The sequence below is a fragment of the Lactuca saligna genome, chromosome 7, assembly GCF_052625555.1.
Source record: "Lactuca saligna cultivar CGN05327 chromosome 7, ASM5262555v1, whole genome shotgun sequence".
In the NCBI taxonomy this organism is placed as follows: Eukaryota; Viridiplantae; Streptophyta; class Magnoliopsida; order Asterales; family Asteraceae; genus Lactuca; species Lactuca saligna.
This window is the reverse complement of record NC_136423.1, coordinates 33,759,468-33,775,364: the sequence shown is the minus strand read 5'-3', so window position 1 is coordinate 33,775,364 and position 15,897 is coordinate 33,759,468. Positions and strand designations below refer to the sequence as shown.

Below are 15,897 nucleotides of genomic sequence, written 5' to 3'. Positions count from 1 at the left end.
GCTTATTATGGGTTTTAGAGCATGAAGGAGGGCCAAGACTTAATAAAGTTGGCAACTTTAAGTCCAAGGAGGCCCTAAGATGCTCAGATCTGAAGTCCTAGCTTCAAAGCATGCTCAAAACCAAGAATGTCTCAAGAATAAGCTAGAAATGACCATAAACTCTCAAATGGAGAGATCTAACAAAGGAGTGATCAAGATGACGACTTTTTACCTCCAAATGGTTGCAAAAACAGTAAAGCTCCTGGATCTAAGGCCTTCTATGCAATCTAACCTCTTCAAGCTTATAGTTTCCTCTAAAAGAACACAAGATTTACTCTCCAAAGCTCACACACACTCAAGAAAGTATTAAAGCACAACTAGGGTTTTTCCCTGGACAATAAGGTGGCGAGGGAGGCCGGTAAGGGGACTGGGAATCTGGATGAGGATGTTTACATGGCTCAGCCAGAAGGTTTTGTTGATAAGAAGCATCCCAATAGAGTGTGCACACTTGAGAAGTCCATTTATGGACTGAAGCAAGCATCTCGCAGATGGAATCTTTGCTTTGATGAGAAAGTCAAAGAGTTTGGATTTGTACGAAGCGAAGATGAATCGTGTGTATATGTCAAAGCCAGTGGGAGTATAGTTAGCTTTCTCGTTTTGTATGTCGATGACATATTGCTCATGGGAAACAACATACCGACTCTGCAGGAGGTTAAGTCCTGGCTCGGGAAGTGTTTCACTATGAAGCACCTAGGAGAGGCTTCCTATATTTTGGGAATAAGGATAGTGAGAGAACGAAGTAAGAGACTAATAGGACTTAGTCAGAATACTTACTTAGATAAAGTACTAAAACGTTTTAGTATGGAAAACTCGAAGAAGGGAGAACTACCAATACAAAGTAATGCCAAGTTGAGTAAGACTCAAAGTTCGAGTACTGAAGCCGACATAGCTGAAATGAGCCGAGTACCTTATGCTTCCGCAGTTGGCTCAGTCATGTACGCTATGACTTGTACTCGCCCTGATGTGGCCTTTGCTTTGATCATGGTCAATAGATATCAAGGGAACCCTGGCAGAGCTCATTGGATTTCCGTTAAGAATATCCTTAAGTACCTTCGGAGAACCAAGGAATGGTTTCTAGTCCTCGGAGGGAGTGATAACTTAAAGGTGCGAGGGTATAGTGATGCCAGTTTCCAGACCGACAGGGACAACTACCGTTCGCAGTCGGGCTAGGTCTTTACCCTAAATGGAGGAGCAGTGACTTGGAAAAGTTCCAAGCAAGAAACTGTAGCTGATTCAACGTGCGAATCAGAGTATATTTCAGCGAGCGAAGTGTCAAAGGAGGTGATATGGTTGAAGAACTTAATTGGTGACCTTGGAGTTGTGCCTGCCATAAAGGAGCCTATGGAAATTTTCTATGATAATGAAGGAGCGGTTGCCTTAACCAAGGAACCGAGGGATCATGGTAGATCTCAGCATATCGATAGAAAATATCACTTTATTAGACATCAAGTAGAAGAAGGACACCTCGTGGTTAAGAGGATATCATCAGAAGATAACACAGCAGATCCGCTTACGAAGGGACTGAGTAGGGTTAAGCACTTGCAACACGTTATAAGCATTGGACTTAAGGATGATATTAGTTTAGATTAGACAGTTTTAGAAACATATAATAGATAAATGTAATTGACATTTGATGATTAAATAAAGAAGTATTATTTATAAGTAAACTTACTGTCTTATGTTAATTGTTTAACTATTGTTTCAATTTGCATGTTTTGACTTCAAGAATAATTGAGTTTGTTAAGAATAATCGAATTATTCAAATAGTCCACAATCATTCATGTGTTGGAAGTAGATATGAATGAAGATTGTCATGAATTGGTGTGTAGATTGTCTAAATGGTATTAGACATGACAAAGGTTTGCTACAACGTTCATGAGTGCTTATGAAAAAGTTTTGAGCATTGGAATAAACCCACGCTTGCTGGAATCACTTTATGGAATGTGAAAAAAGTGATCGCAAGACGATAATATCATATTGTCTTAAAACCTAGATATATGGTTTATTATTTGCTAATTGGTTGTGCATTGATAATGTGAAACCACATCAGTAAATTGATGTTATAAAACACATTGTTCTGTATAATTGATTGGTGGATAAGTAAATGCATATAAGTCGAAGTTTATCTGTTACTTCTATCCTAAGAGGGTAAAAGCGATATCACGGCCGCTCGATGATTTGATTTGACTTATGTGCTGGGCCCGGTCAGGACTGAATTGATGTGTTCAATTAAGTTATATGTCAAATAAATATGAGATCGAGAAACCAACTGCTGGACAATTAGTTCCATGAGATTGTCCGCACAATATCTAAACAGAGGACTGTACGATCCCTTATCTAAAGGATAGGTTACTGATGAGATCAGAGTTGACAGCGTCTTTGAGAGCTACGATTGCTAATCGGATTGTGTTTGCATTTTATAGTTACTAGACTTAGACTGTTGGATTAATGTCTAAGGCTGTAACTATATTTGGTAATTACGTGACCCGGTTGTGCATGGTCCTTTTGGGTTGCCTTCACCATAGCAACTTGACAAGGTGATTTATATAGAGAGAAGATATATTATTATTAATGTATTATAAGAATAATATGTTAAAGGAATAATAATATTATTTGATTGATATAAGTCATAAATTAATTAGGAATTAATTTGGTGACTTAAAGAGATTAATTAAATAAACGGGCATAAATTGTCAAATGTGTGATAGTTTTGTTTTAGGCTATGAATCCTTATGGATATGGGAAGGGACGATTTTAAGGATATGGATATTCTAGAAATCGTCCAAGGCCCTATCTAGAAGGATATTTGGATTGCTTTGAGGCTAAGTTATCCAATTAGGGTTTAAGGTAAATCCCTAGGAGCTCATAGTATAAAGAGACCCTTAGGGAAGGAGAAATCGGCCACTCTATGTTTGAGGAAACCCTAGAGCCGATTTCTCACCTCTTCCTCTCTCTCAAATCATCTTGTTGCTAGTAGGTGTTTGTAAGCCATTAGAGGAGTGACAATTGTGACTCTAAGCGATGATTCAAAGTCTTGGATTTCATATGTTACAAATTGTTTGTTTACACTAGATCTATGATTCAAAGTCTTGGATACAAAGCATGTTCAATTAGAGAAACCTATATCCAAGCAATAGGGTATGCATGTGCACATAGGAAAGTTCTTATGGCTTAAACCCATCAGTTATGTGATAGTAGTAGGGGTGAAATAGTCCCTAACTATCGGTCGATAGGACCACAAGGGTAGTTTAGTACCCAGTCATGCTAGTCAGCTTATGATATATGTGATATGATATTATGTGGTAGTAGTAGGGGTGAAATAGTCCCCGGTTACCAGTCGACATGACCGAAGGGGAGGCTAGAACCCAGACATGCTAGGCAGTATCCGGTTGACATGACCGAAGGGGAGGCCAACACAGAGATAAGCTAGGCATTATCCGGTCGACTGGACTGAAGGGGTAGGTCGGCACCCAAATATGTCTGACAGTATATGTATGTTATGTGATTTTATGGTATGTAGTACGATGGGGGAACTCACTAAGCTTTGTGCTTACAGTTTTCACTTTTGTTTCAGGTACCTCTTCAGCGAACGGGAGGGATCCGGCGCGGTAGCTGCACATCATACACACACCTCAGATTCCGCATTATGAGATTCCTTGGGATTGTACTCCGACATTATCACTATTTTATGATTTGGATTTCAGACATTATGCATAGTTTTATGAGATGTAATGATTCGACAATGTTTCCCTACGGATGTTTTAATTAAAGTAATTTATAAAAATGAAATTTTTGGTCGTGAAAATTGGGTTGTTACAAGTTGGTATCAGAGCCCTGGTTTGAGGGATTCGGACATACCCTCGGGGATGTCTGGACCCAGATCGAGGGATTAAAAGATTTTTATAAGAAAATGGTTTTCTAAAAGATAAGTTAAAGGATTTTTGAGAAAGAACGAAGTGTGTGATGTGCGCGACCTGCCGAGCTCAAGTAAGTATTCCCCAAAGTACCCATACAAGTTTATGTTGTGTTTATCAGCTTTAGTAGGACAACATGCTAGAATAGGATTAAGGATCTAGGAATGAGGCCTTATGTGCCTACTTTATGTGTTTCAGCTTATGTGAATTGCATGCTAGTATTGAGTAGACAACAGTAGTATAGCCGGTTTATGTTATGCCTGAGAGTATGAGCTTAGCACTGTATGCTAGTACAGGTTCCTGTTATGAGGAGTAGGATTGCTTGAGAACGTTCCTTTTGTCTGAATACTGCTTGCTTTTTGATTTGTGGGACTCTGAGTGATATTGAGTATATGTGAAGGTCGTATAATAAGTCTAATGATCGTCTTGGATATCGTGCCCACATGAGGCTCTTTCTTTGATGTAGTTAGTTTTGTTTTGTGCCTAGTAGCTTCTTGCTATCCCTTATAAAGTTGTTATTAAAAAAACTAGCACATGTGTAATGAGCACTTTCTTGCTACCACTTTCTGTTGCTAACAACATTGCCAACTTTTTTTTATAATAAGCAACAACATTAGTATAAATGATGATAATCATCAAAACAATAAAGAACAATGGATTTAGAAAAGGATAAATTGGCGAAAGTCGATAATAAATAAAGAAACTAGAGATAAAAAGATATATAAAAATGACTAGAAAGGATTTACTTATAGTCATGTTCAAGCCTTCAAGGAATCTTAACGATCCTAAAACTTCTAAGTAAAACAAAGTAACTCCATAGACTTAGTAATCTTGAAAAACCATGTAATCAACTACCCAAGCAATGGAATTTTGGATATTTCTTCCATAATTTTGGAATGATTTCCATATAGAAAATAAATCAAATATGAATAGCAATGATTCTTCCTAGGTGTTGTTGGTTAGTTTTCTAAATTACCCATCATTACACAATGAGGTGTAGGAGGAACAGTCTTTGTGGAAAGGAAACCTAAGAATTGCTTAGGGTTTAAGCAAATAGAAATTCGTTGGTGATTACCAAGGGAATGCCTACAAACTTCTAAAAATACATAAAATTAACTATTTCGTTAAAATTTTGTCGATGTTATGTCGGTAATTTCCAACGGATTTCCAACCACACTATATTTATTCGTTATTTAGTCGGCAAATTAAGATTTTCGTGTTACATGTCCTATCACTAGTAGACAAAGGATTTATTGATGCAGTTAAAATGATTGATGGATGCGGGTACTGAACAACACCAAAAAATATCGCATAAAAAATACCCTTATTTAATGGTGCGGTTCCAAAACCACACCAAAAAATAGCTAAAATCGCTCCAAAAAATAGTCAATACCGCTTAAAAAATAGCAAATATCGCACCAAAAAATTGTCAAAACAACCTCAAAAATACCTAGCTAAAACAACACCAATTAACATGTTTGCCATTGATGCACACCACGCTACTTATGAAGCTTCACTTTCTTGTATTTAGGTATGTTCGATGAGTGTTTTTCAATCAAAGGTTTAATCATCATTTCTTTTTCTCCAAAAAGGGTGGTTTCAATCTCTGCAATTTCTTTTTCCCTATCAATTAAAAATCTATTCTTGGAAAATCACATTTCATCGACGTTGTTTTCAATTTCTTTTTAGACATCTTAAAACCCACTCTACAAAAACTAGCTCTATACCCATTGATTGAAAGTTACTGAAGCAAACATCATAAGTCTTTGGATCCCTTTTTGGAGATATATCATGGAAGAAAAGGCATATGCAGAGATTCAAAACAAGGAAAATCGTTAAAAGTTAAAATAGTACATCCATTTACAATTAATAAGAGAAAAATGGAGACACAAATGCCATTAATGAAAAAACATAAATAATGGACATAACTTTTTTTTTTGAACCGACAAATATATATATATATATATATATATATATATATATATATATATAATCTACTCTTAAATTAACACCTAATTCCACCTATATCCACGATGGGACTTGAACCCTCGACCTCAAGGTGGGAGGGCACCACCTGATACCGCTGAGTTAAAATACCTCACATACGCTTTCAAGCGTGGAATCGACAAATCTATAATTATGAAGAAGTTGCATATCAAACGTTATATAAAAGAGGGAAGATTGAATGGAAATTTTGGAAAACATGAAAATTTTGAAGGAAATTTGGAGGGATCTAGCGCAAAATGAAAAATTTGAATGAATTTGTAGAGGAAAGATTAATGGTGCGGTTCAATATATTTTTAGTGCAAATTGGTTTTTGGTACTGTTCAACATTTTTTAGTATGAATTATTTTTGGTGCGGTTGTAATTGTTTTTTGGGACGGTATCCACATGATTTTTTGGTGAGGTTTCAGAAAACTGAATCAGAAAATGCTTTAATGATGCAATTTTGGAAAACCGCACCAACAAAACTATTTTATAGTGTGATTCTTTTATTTTTTGATGTTGTAGCTATTTAATAAGATGGTTTTTAGAAGAGATCGAATCAAAAAATAAAAATCACTCGCATTATTTACTTGTGTACTAGTGTATGAAATTAGGTCGTGATTTCTAATGGAAAATTCCACCGGTGATTTTAGCCCCTTTTCAATGCTAAGAGATTTATGAAATGTTGATAAACCGGCCATTATTTAAATTTGAATCGTATTTATTTGCATATTACAAGTGAGAGATCTATTGATGGCTAATTTAATTTCTTTGAACCGCCATTGATAAACCATAAAACAAATTAAAACTAGGAAATACAAACAAGAGCACGACTACAACACCCATTGTTTATTTCAAAATTTTACCTATATATTAATTACATAATACAGGTGAAGAATCCGTAGAACATGTTCTAGTAAGATGTCCTTTTTGCAGCATTTTTAAAATGGTGCAGCATTCTCCAAAGGCATTTTTCAAAAAAGGCGGAAGCTGTTATCTATTCTCTATGGCTTCCTTTGGCGAATTTGGAAGGTGAGAAATGTGAACCTTGTATCTTTTGCCCCCGGTTAGCTCCTTGCTCATCGGTGGGCTTTTTTATTTTATTTTATTGGTTGTTTCCAAAAAAATTAAATAAGCTTCGTTAAAGTGAAGTTTAAGGAATATAATTAATGTTTAATAGTCATAAAAAGGAGGCCCCGTTTCTTTTCTTTTGACATATATAGCTCACTATTAAATGTAGGAGGACGAAGGGCATATGGAATGTAATAAATACACCCGATATCCCCTTTGGTATGCATGAAGAAACAACATGAACCCCTTGGACAATGAAGAATTCAGGAGGCAAGGCCATATGGTTATAGACTTCCTTGCCGATTATTACAAAAACATCAACAATTACCCTGTCCGAAGCCAAGTCAATCCCGGCTATCTAGCAGAAAGGTTGCCTGAATGCGCCCCATTGCTCCCAGAATCAATTGAAAGTATACTCAAAGATGTCGATAAGGATATTATTCCAGGCTTAACACATTGGCAAAGTCCAAACTTTTATGCCTACTTTGCATCCAGCACAAGCACCGCAAGCTTTCTTGGTGAAATGCTTATCAATGGGTTCAATGTTGTAGGGTTTAATTGGTTATCTTCTCCTGCTGCCACTGAGCTAGAGATCGTGGTCATGGAGTGGTTGTCAAAACTACTTCGACTTCCCCAGTCCTTCTCATTCTCCGGCAATGGTGGAGGTGTTTTGCTTGGCACTACGTGTGAGGCCATCATTTGCACCATGCTTGCTGCAAGAGAGAAGATGCTTGATCAAATCGGAAGGGAAAACACAGAGAAGCTTGTTGTATACTGTTCCGACCAAACCCATGTTTGTCTCGAAAAGGCAGCCAAAATTGTTGGGATAAATCCGGAGAATGTTCGAAAAGTCTTGACAACCAAGTCGACAAACTATAAACTCTCCCCACAACGACTTGAAGAGTCGATTAAAAGAGACGTTGAAGCTGGTTTAATTCCGTTGTATTTATGTGCTACTGTTGGAACAACGTCAACCACAACTGTTGATCCATTGGGACCCTTGTGTGAGTTGTCAAGCAAATATAATATGTGGGTTCACGTGGATGCTGCATATGCCGGAAGTGCTTGTATCTGCCCTGAGTTTCGTCATTTCCTTGATGGTGTAGAGGGTGCGAGTTCCTTCAGTTTTAATGCACACAAATGGCTCCTGACTAATCTTGCTTGTTGCTGTCTTTGGGTGAAAGACAATTCCGCCCTCACCAAACCTCTCTCCACGAATTCAGAGTACTTGAAAAACAAAGCGACTGAATCAGGACAAGTTGTGGACTTCAAAGACTGGCAGATAACACTAACAAGACGATTCCAAGCCTTGAAGTTATGGATGGTCCTAAGGAGCTATGGGGTGACTGGTTTGAGACAATTCTTAAGAAACCATGTGAAAATGGCGAAGGATTTCGAAATGATGGTGACCATGGACAGTAGGTTTGAGATTGTGGTACCTAGATACTTTTCTATGGTTTGTTTCAGGGTTTCTCCCCATGTTATAAATCCGCACCATGGCAACGATCATGAAGCAAATGAATTCAACAGAAAGTTATTGGAATCAGTAAATGCAACAGGGATTATTTACATGACGCATTCAATGGTTGAAGGAGTTTTTATTATCAGGTTTTCTGTGGGTGCAACTCTGACTGAAGATAGGCATATAAAGATGGCTTGGGAGTTGGTGCAGGATCAAGCAACTTCCCTGTTGGGTACACTAACACCAAAGGCGGATTCTAATGGTAAGAAGCCATCCAAGCAGATAGAAGACCACTCTATCTAATCACCTAAAAGAATAAATTCAACATATCATGTTCTCTATTACTATGTGATGTAATTAAAATAATGTGTATGTGAGGTTACAATAACCGCATTTATATAAAGATTTACTATCATATATCCAAGCTTTTTCAAATATACATTATAGTGTAAGATAATTTCATGTGACAAAATTCCAGATCAATATGTTGTCATATACACTACAAGAATCCACCACTATTCCGACAACACCTATTCCGACGACAATTGTCGTCGGGTACAAGTCGGGCTATACCGACGACATGTCATCGGAACCGGGTTGACCAAATACCAAGTTGACCAGTTTTTGAGATATCGTCTGTGTAAGTAGCGCACGGAAATAAAATTAAATCCCGCTTTATAAAAATCTATTCTGAAAAAATGTTGTCGACTCGTCGGTATAGATTTTATAAAAGTACGTTCTATTTTTGGATTTTAATGTCGCAGATAAATAAGAATGGTGTCGTTTCTTTGACTTCTATACAAACGACATGTCGTCGGGATAGAGGTGGGTCGATCCGCATGAATTGTTTTGCCGGTGATATGTCGTCGGAATAGATGTGTCGATCTGTGTGAACTTTGTCCCGACGACATGTCTTCGGCACAGGGTTAAACCTGAACGGATTATCAGTCTTATAGTTCAATTGCAACGCCGCACCCTACCTTTCTCTCTCGATCTCTTGGCAACAATTGACGTCGTCCGACCACCCTCCGTCCGATTTCACTGGTATTTTCTTTCCTCCTATTTTTGTTTGTTGATTTCGCAGATTTTGGATGGAATTTTGAGGTTTTTATGTTTCAATTTAGAGAAAAATGCGGCCACACAGTCTCCAGAAACCCTTCTGCGATGCGATTTACCTGCCACTCACCAGTATTTTGCTTCCCTTCGTCATACCTCTGCTGGTTTCATAGATTTTAGCCACATATTTGAGTTTGTTGAGTTTCAATTTGTGGAAATCCAGCCATTCGACGACCCTACCACTCATCTCCGGCCACTACTAAAGGCCACCAGGTAAACATAAACACATAATGTCCCTCTATTTCATATTTTTTCTGAATTTAATTGCCATTTTGAGTGTTTGATTTTTTTGTTTTGTTTTCTGATTTAGTGCGATTTTCCAGTGAGTAAACCATCATAGACCCCAGACTTCAGCTTTTCAGTGTTTTTCCGGTGGTCTATCCAGACGACATGTCGTTTGAATTGGTATATAATAATACTTTTTCTTTTTCCTCGAAAATCACTTCTGATGACTCTTTCCAGACGACATGTTGTCGGCATCGGTATGTGTCTACACTGACGACACCTATCCTGACGACTTTTTCCACTTTTACCGACGGGGCCATGCAGACGACTTTGTACGGATGAAAAATCGTCGGTATAATGGTCGAAAATGCCGTCGGTATAGACGAGAATCCTTGTAGTGATATATTAATTAACAAATTTGGTGTTAGATATTCCTTCCATAGATTCGTCGTGGAAAACTAAACTGAATTATATGATTAGAGAACAAAAGGAAGCAATGTGATTAATGTATTTATCCTTACAATCTCGTCAAAGTTTATGAAGGTGCAAATTAGCATAACTATTAATATAGCTCAAACATTATCTTAGTACATCATTTTTTTTCTATAAGATGGGAATCTTGTACTTATTTATCCTTTCCTATTTTATTGTGATATTATTCTTAATTTATATTAATATCTATAATATATTATTCAATATATGTTTATCATATCTTGAATTTCAAGAGTATAAGTGATAAAATTTTTTGTACAACTCTGCATAAACAATTTTAAAATACTGAATTCATATTTATAAATTAATTTATATGTTTTAAACTAAACATCTTTATTAATTAATTTACATTAATATTTGCCAAAAATTTAAAGACGTGAATTTAATTAGGAAAGTTATTAAGAGATTCAATTTGGAACAAAGTAACAATTTTAAAATACTGAATTCATATTTATAAATTAATTTATATGTTTTAAACTAAACATCTTTATTAATTAATTTACATCAATAGTATACACAAACAATATAAATAAAATGTATAAATATAAATATTTTATTTAAAATAGGTAAATGTTTATTACTTAATAACTAATAATAAAATCTAATAATTATTTCTCCATAAAAAGTTATTCACCAAAAAATCTATTTGTCACCGCTCCTTTGCACGAGTACATATCTAGTATTGATAATGAAAGATTATCTACAAGTGTGAAGATTTATCAAACCCTACATGGTATAAGCTTAAAAATATCCTACCATCATTAGTCAACTGTCGTCCATCCCTTCTCTTCCCTAGGGTTGTCAACGATAACAATGATTCATGATCCATCCTTCCATATCTCCACTCTCCTACATATGTTAACAATTAAACTCTCCTCCTACAACTACGTTATATGGCTAATCAAGTTCTTTTGCTCATATTATCTCAAAAACTAGTTAATTATATCTATGCCACTATCTTTTATCCATTCTCATAAATACAACTGATGCCAAAGCTACTCTTAATCCTACTTTTATCTCTTGAAAAGAAGACAAGCGGCGTGTTCTTACCCTTATTTAGTTATCTCTCTCTAGTTATCTATCTCCGAAGAATCGATCATAGAAGCCCTGGATTTATGTACAAGTCATGATATACGTATCCTTGAAGCCTTGTATAGTCATGACTATATTGAATGCATGCAGATATTATGAGTTTCCTCACACCAATTCCAAAAAGTTTCATCATCCATCTCTAATTATTGTTTCCAATTCAAGTCCTTTAGTGATCAAATTTCTAAAACTGTTTGTCCCATTAACAATATGGACAAATCCGGTTTTCTATGTGGTCTCGATCCCTCCTATGAGACATTCTTCATGCCTAATGGGTCTCTAAATCTGGACCTTGCTTATGTGATCACCTTTTTGAAGTTGAAGGACATGTGCTATTTCTCATAACAATGCTTGTCCCCAAGGTCCTCCAAATTTCCTTCATTCCAAATCAAAATCACACCTAGAATAACACATCAAGTTATGGTACATATTTATGTGGTCCCATTTGATCCTCCAACACTTGTGAGGATTTTTGGGAAGAAGTAGCCATGGTCATTGACCATCCCTTGTTAATTATGTCTTAATGATTTTAATTATGCTAAGTAGTGTTATTATCTTGCCTCATTCCCTATATGCCAGCATTTCCACTTCGTTCCATTCTTAATATCATGTCACTGAAAATTTACCCAACCAGTATGTTCATTACAACACATATGTCGTCGTCCACTTCAAATCTAAAATCAGCCGAAACTTAGTAATGACCATTTCAAAGATCAAACTACCATATCGGTCATTCATCTCTTCCCAAAATCTAAACTTCTTTGTTATCCCACATCGTACTAAAAATCTTATTTTCCTTAGTAAATTAACAAAAAATATGATGTGGAGCACATAGATGATCTGGTAGAAGCTTCTATGGATAAGTGGGAGAAAGATAAATGAAGCCTTACTTAAAATGGACATAACTTTTTATCCGTAAGGAATTTGGAGGCGTGCAATATACTGACAGAAAGGTATCGATATGATGGAGCTGCTAATATGTAGACAAAGTGGACACGCCCCATAGTCGACACTCAAATTGCACTATTTGGGCATGTAAATCTAAATTTTCTATATATTCGTCCCATTTCATACTTTTCTATGTCCCCTCATACTCTTTTCTCACTCCATCTCATACCTTCTCTTTCTTCAACCACATCTCTTTTTTGTTACTTTTTCATTGCCCCGTCTCATATCTTCTCACCTTCTTCATCTTTATTCTTACTTAGACCTAACGGGTCTAATAACTTATGATCGCTTCACCTATCATATATGAGAACAATTTCACTCTAACTTACTAGAGTACAACCATCCGGACTAAGTCCCTTCACGTTAATCCCACACGAATCCTTTAACTACTTCTCTTTTCTTGAATCCGTCACGGAATACAGTGACCCCTTACGAATCCTCTACACTTAATCCCCCATGGATTATATCAAGTTTCTCTAAAAAAACTTCTTACCTTGTTCCACTCATGGAACCCTTTCTCAACCTTCTATAACCATGTATAATCTTATCCCCATAGGAATCATCTATCTCTATTCCTGAAGGAATCATAATCTCATTTTTGAATGAATCATATATCTCATTCCTAAAGGAATCATAATCTCATTCCAAAAGAATCATCTATCTCATTCCCGAAGGAATCATCTTTCTACATTCTCATAATCTATCATGTGAATGTTATGGTCTCACCATAGTCTTACACATCACATGTCTCATCTCAATCGATATCGTCATCTCTTTAAGAGATCTTCTACTACCACTCTAGTACTTAACTCATTTGGTAGTTAATCTAAATCTTCATCTACTAGCATATAGGTATTTAACACAACACCAGTATCATCTAGCCACACATTTATATTCTATGTTCATATAATATATGATGGGTACTTATCACAATATCTTCTATATCTAACTACACATACATACTCTATCTTTATCTATTAGCTTGTAGGTATTTATATAATACCTTTTACATCTAATCATACCATTCACATTATATCTACATATAAAATATCTAGGGTATCTAACATAATACCACTAACATCTAACCATGATTACATGCTCATTCATAAGATTATAATACATATAATCATACTTTACCTTCATCTATTAGTCTATAAGTATTTAACACAATACCTTTAACATCTAATCATGCATACATAATCATTTACAAGTTTATAATTCATGTAATCATATTCTATCTTTACCTACAATCTGATGGGTATTTAACACAATACCATTAACATATAAGAATACATACATAATACCATAAACACATATATACATGCATACATAATTAAGTGAGAGAGTGAATTATAACTCACATTGTTAGTTAGTGCAAACTAACTACCCTTCTCTTTCATTCTTCAATTGATGTATCTTGCTCCATCTTCTTTTCTCAAGGTGTATTCATATAACATATCAAGTCCTTTAGAACTTCTTTAATCCTATTAAGATTTTAACCCATCATTATATCAAATTGATCAATAAATTGATCATAATTCTAACATCTCATCTTCTACCTCTAAATCTAATTAACCAAATGAATTAAGCATTCCATACTACCTAATTCAATTAAACTTTAAACTATAATGTATCAATTCATCCCTTTTATTAGTTAGGGTTTCAAACCTTAACTTTCCATATATGGATTTCACCATGAAAATCACGTATAAAGCTTGATTAATGTTTCTAAACACTCTAAGCAACATCATAATTGAGTTATAATCCTAATAACTCAAACTATCTAACCAAACTAAAATTTTCACCATTGAATATCAAAGCTTCATACAAAGGAGAAATCATTACCTCAAGAAGGAAATAATGTTAATCCTTGTAATCTACCATCTCTAGCTCCTCTTGTCAACATCTTGGCACCAAAATCACCACTCCTTAGCTCTCAATCGATTAGGAAGAGTTTTGGTCCAAGAATGAGCCCTTAACTGATTTAACTTTATTTACTAAACTGGGAAACTATGTCGCGGTAGTGACCCTAATGTGTGGTGGTGCACCTTATTAGGTTGCGGTCTCCCTATTGTCAAGCCAATGTACCTTTCCCTTTATAGCATCCTATTTTTGCCACCACGCCACGGTACCCTATAATACCACGTCCCGAGAAAGTATGTTGCCCTCTACTTACGATGAGTACCTCGTCCATTTACTACTCTGCATACCATGACGCAGCAAGATACTCATCGTGTTGTGGTGGTTGCACATCAACAATTTCCTTAGCTGATTCCATTCCAGCTTTGGGATGATTTTCTTCCAATCTTCTAAGACTCACATCTTCTTCGTTTGAAACCCGTTTTCTATGATCTATATATATCCATGCGAAGGTGGTGATGAATTCTACAACTCCATTGAGTCACTTCGAACAGACATTATACAATTCTTAATCTATTAAGTCACAAATTTGGCCCAAAAAACATAAAATTTTCATTTTACCCTTTTAAGCCTAAATGCACCATCTCTTGCATTTCTTCTCATGAACTCACTTGTCTCGTCTTATACATGTGACTTAAATTTATGTTGACCAATTTCATGAAGTTTCATCTTCTAAATTCATTAAATTCCTCTAAATAACCAAATTGTCATATTAGTCAACTATTCACCCAAAGTCAAAACTCTTTAAATTTTGGGTTCTTACAACACACCTTAATAACGAGGGTCACATAGTTGGCGATCTTTGGCAGAGAGTTGATGCTTTCATTGCCCAACTCAGAAAACTATGTGTAGTGATTGACAATAAAAACTAGGTCTTCTTCTCTCAAGTTCCGTAAAAATTATTACCAATGATTTTACCTAATCATCAACAATGTTAGATTGTTGTTGAAAATGTTTCTAGTAGTCAATGTTCTTCAAAGGAACGTACTAATTCATGCATGTCTAATATTCTTTGTGATGACTAAATTTATGCAACAAACCTTTCCATACAAAACGTGAAATATTGTCTACGCAACATGCTAAGTTGTGAACGCAAGTGGTGACTGAACATTACCAGTAATGGACCAAGCCAATTAGTTGCAATGTAATTGTAACTAATATTAAAGCATTAGTTGGAACATGATTGTTCTAAGAATGGACACCAAAGCCTGTGTTAGCTGCAAGGTGACTGTTATATTAAACTATCCAAGACTTTGTCACTAAAGAAATGACTAATCCTTTTCAAGTGTGTGTGTGTTTTTTTTTTTTTTTCAAGATTAGGGATCTTTTCGATTTCATATATATGCAAAAAACGATGTTAACTCACTTTTTTTTTATTTATTTTATTTTTTATTTTTTTTATTTTTTATTATTTTTTTTTTAAATGTGGGTGGATGACCCCCACCAAAGCAACCAACGCTTACCTTACTTTATCATAAAGCCCTCAAATTTTTCAAGAATGGCCATTTAACTCATATAACGTATTATAAAAAAAAAAATTAAAAATTAAAAAATTAAAAAAAAAAAAACTTTTACTTATCTAAATTTTATTTGATAATTTTACTATATTTTGTTCATACGATCTTATTTATGAGA

At 35.4% G+C, this 15,897-nt stretch overlaps 1 protein-coding gene across 1 annotated transcript; it reads left to right on the top strand.

The window, feature by feature from the left end:
* The first annotated feature begins 7,202 nt into the window (after positions 1-7,202).
* Positions 7,203-8,892, top strand: LOC145007600 (tyrosine decarboxylase 1-like). Its single transcript, XM_078966511.1, has one exon. It carries the CDS (start codon positions 7,249-7,251, stop codon positions 8,773-8,775), a length of 1,527 nt encoding a protein of 508 aa, XP_078822637.1. The 5' UTR covers positions 7,203-7,248; the 3' UTR covers positions 8,776-8,892.
* The last annotated feature ends 7,005 nt before the right edge of the window (positions 8,893-15,897 follow it).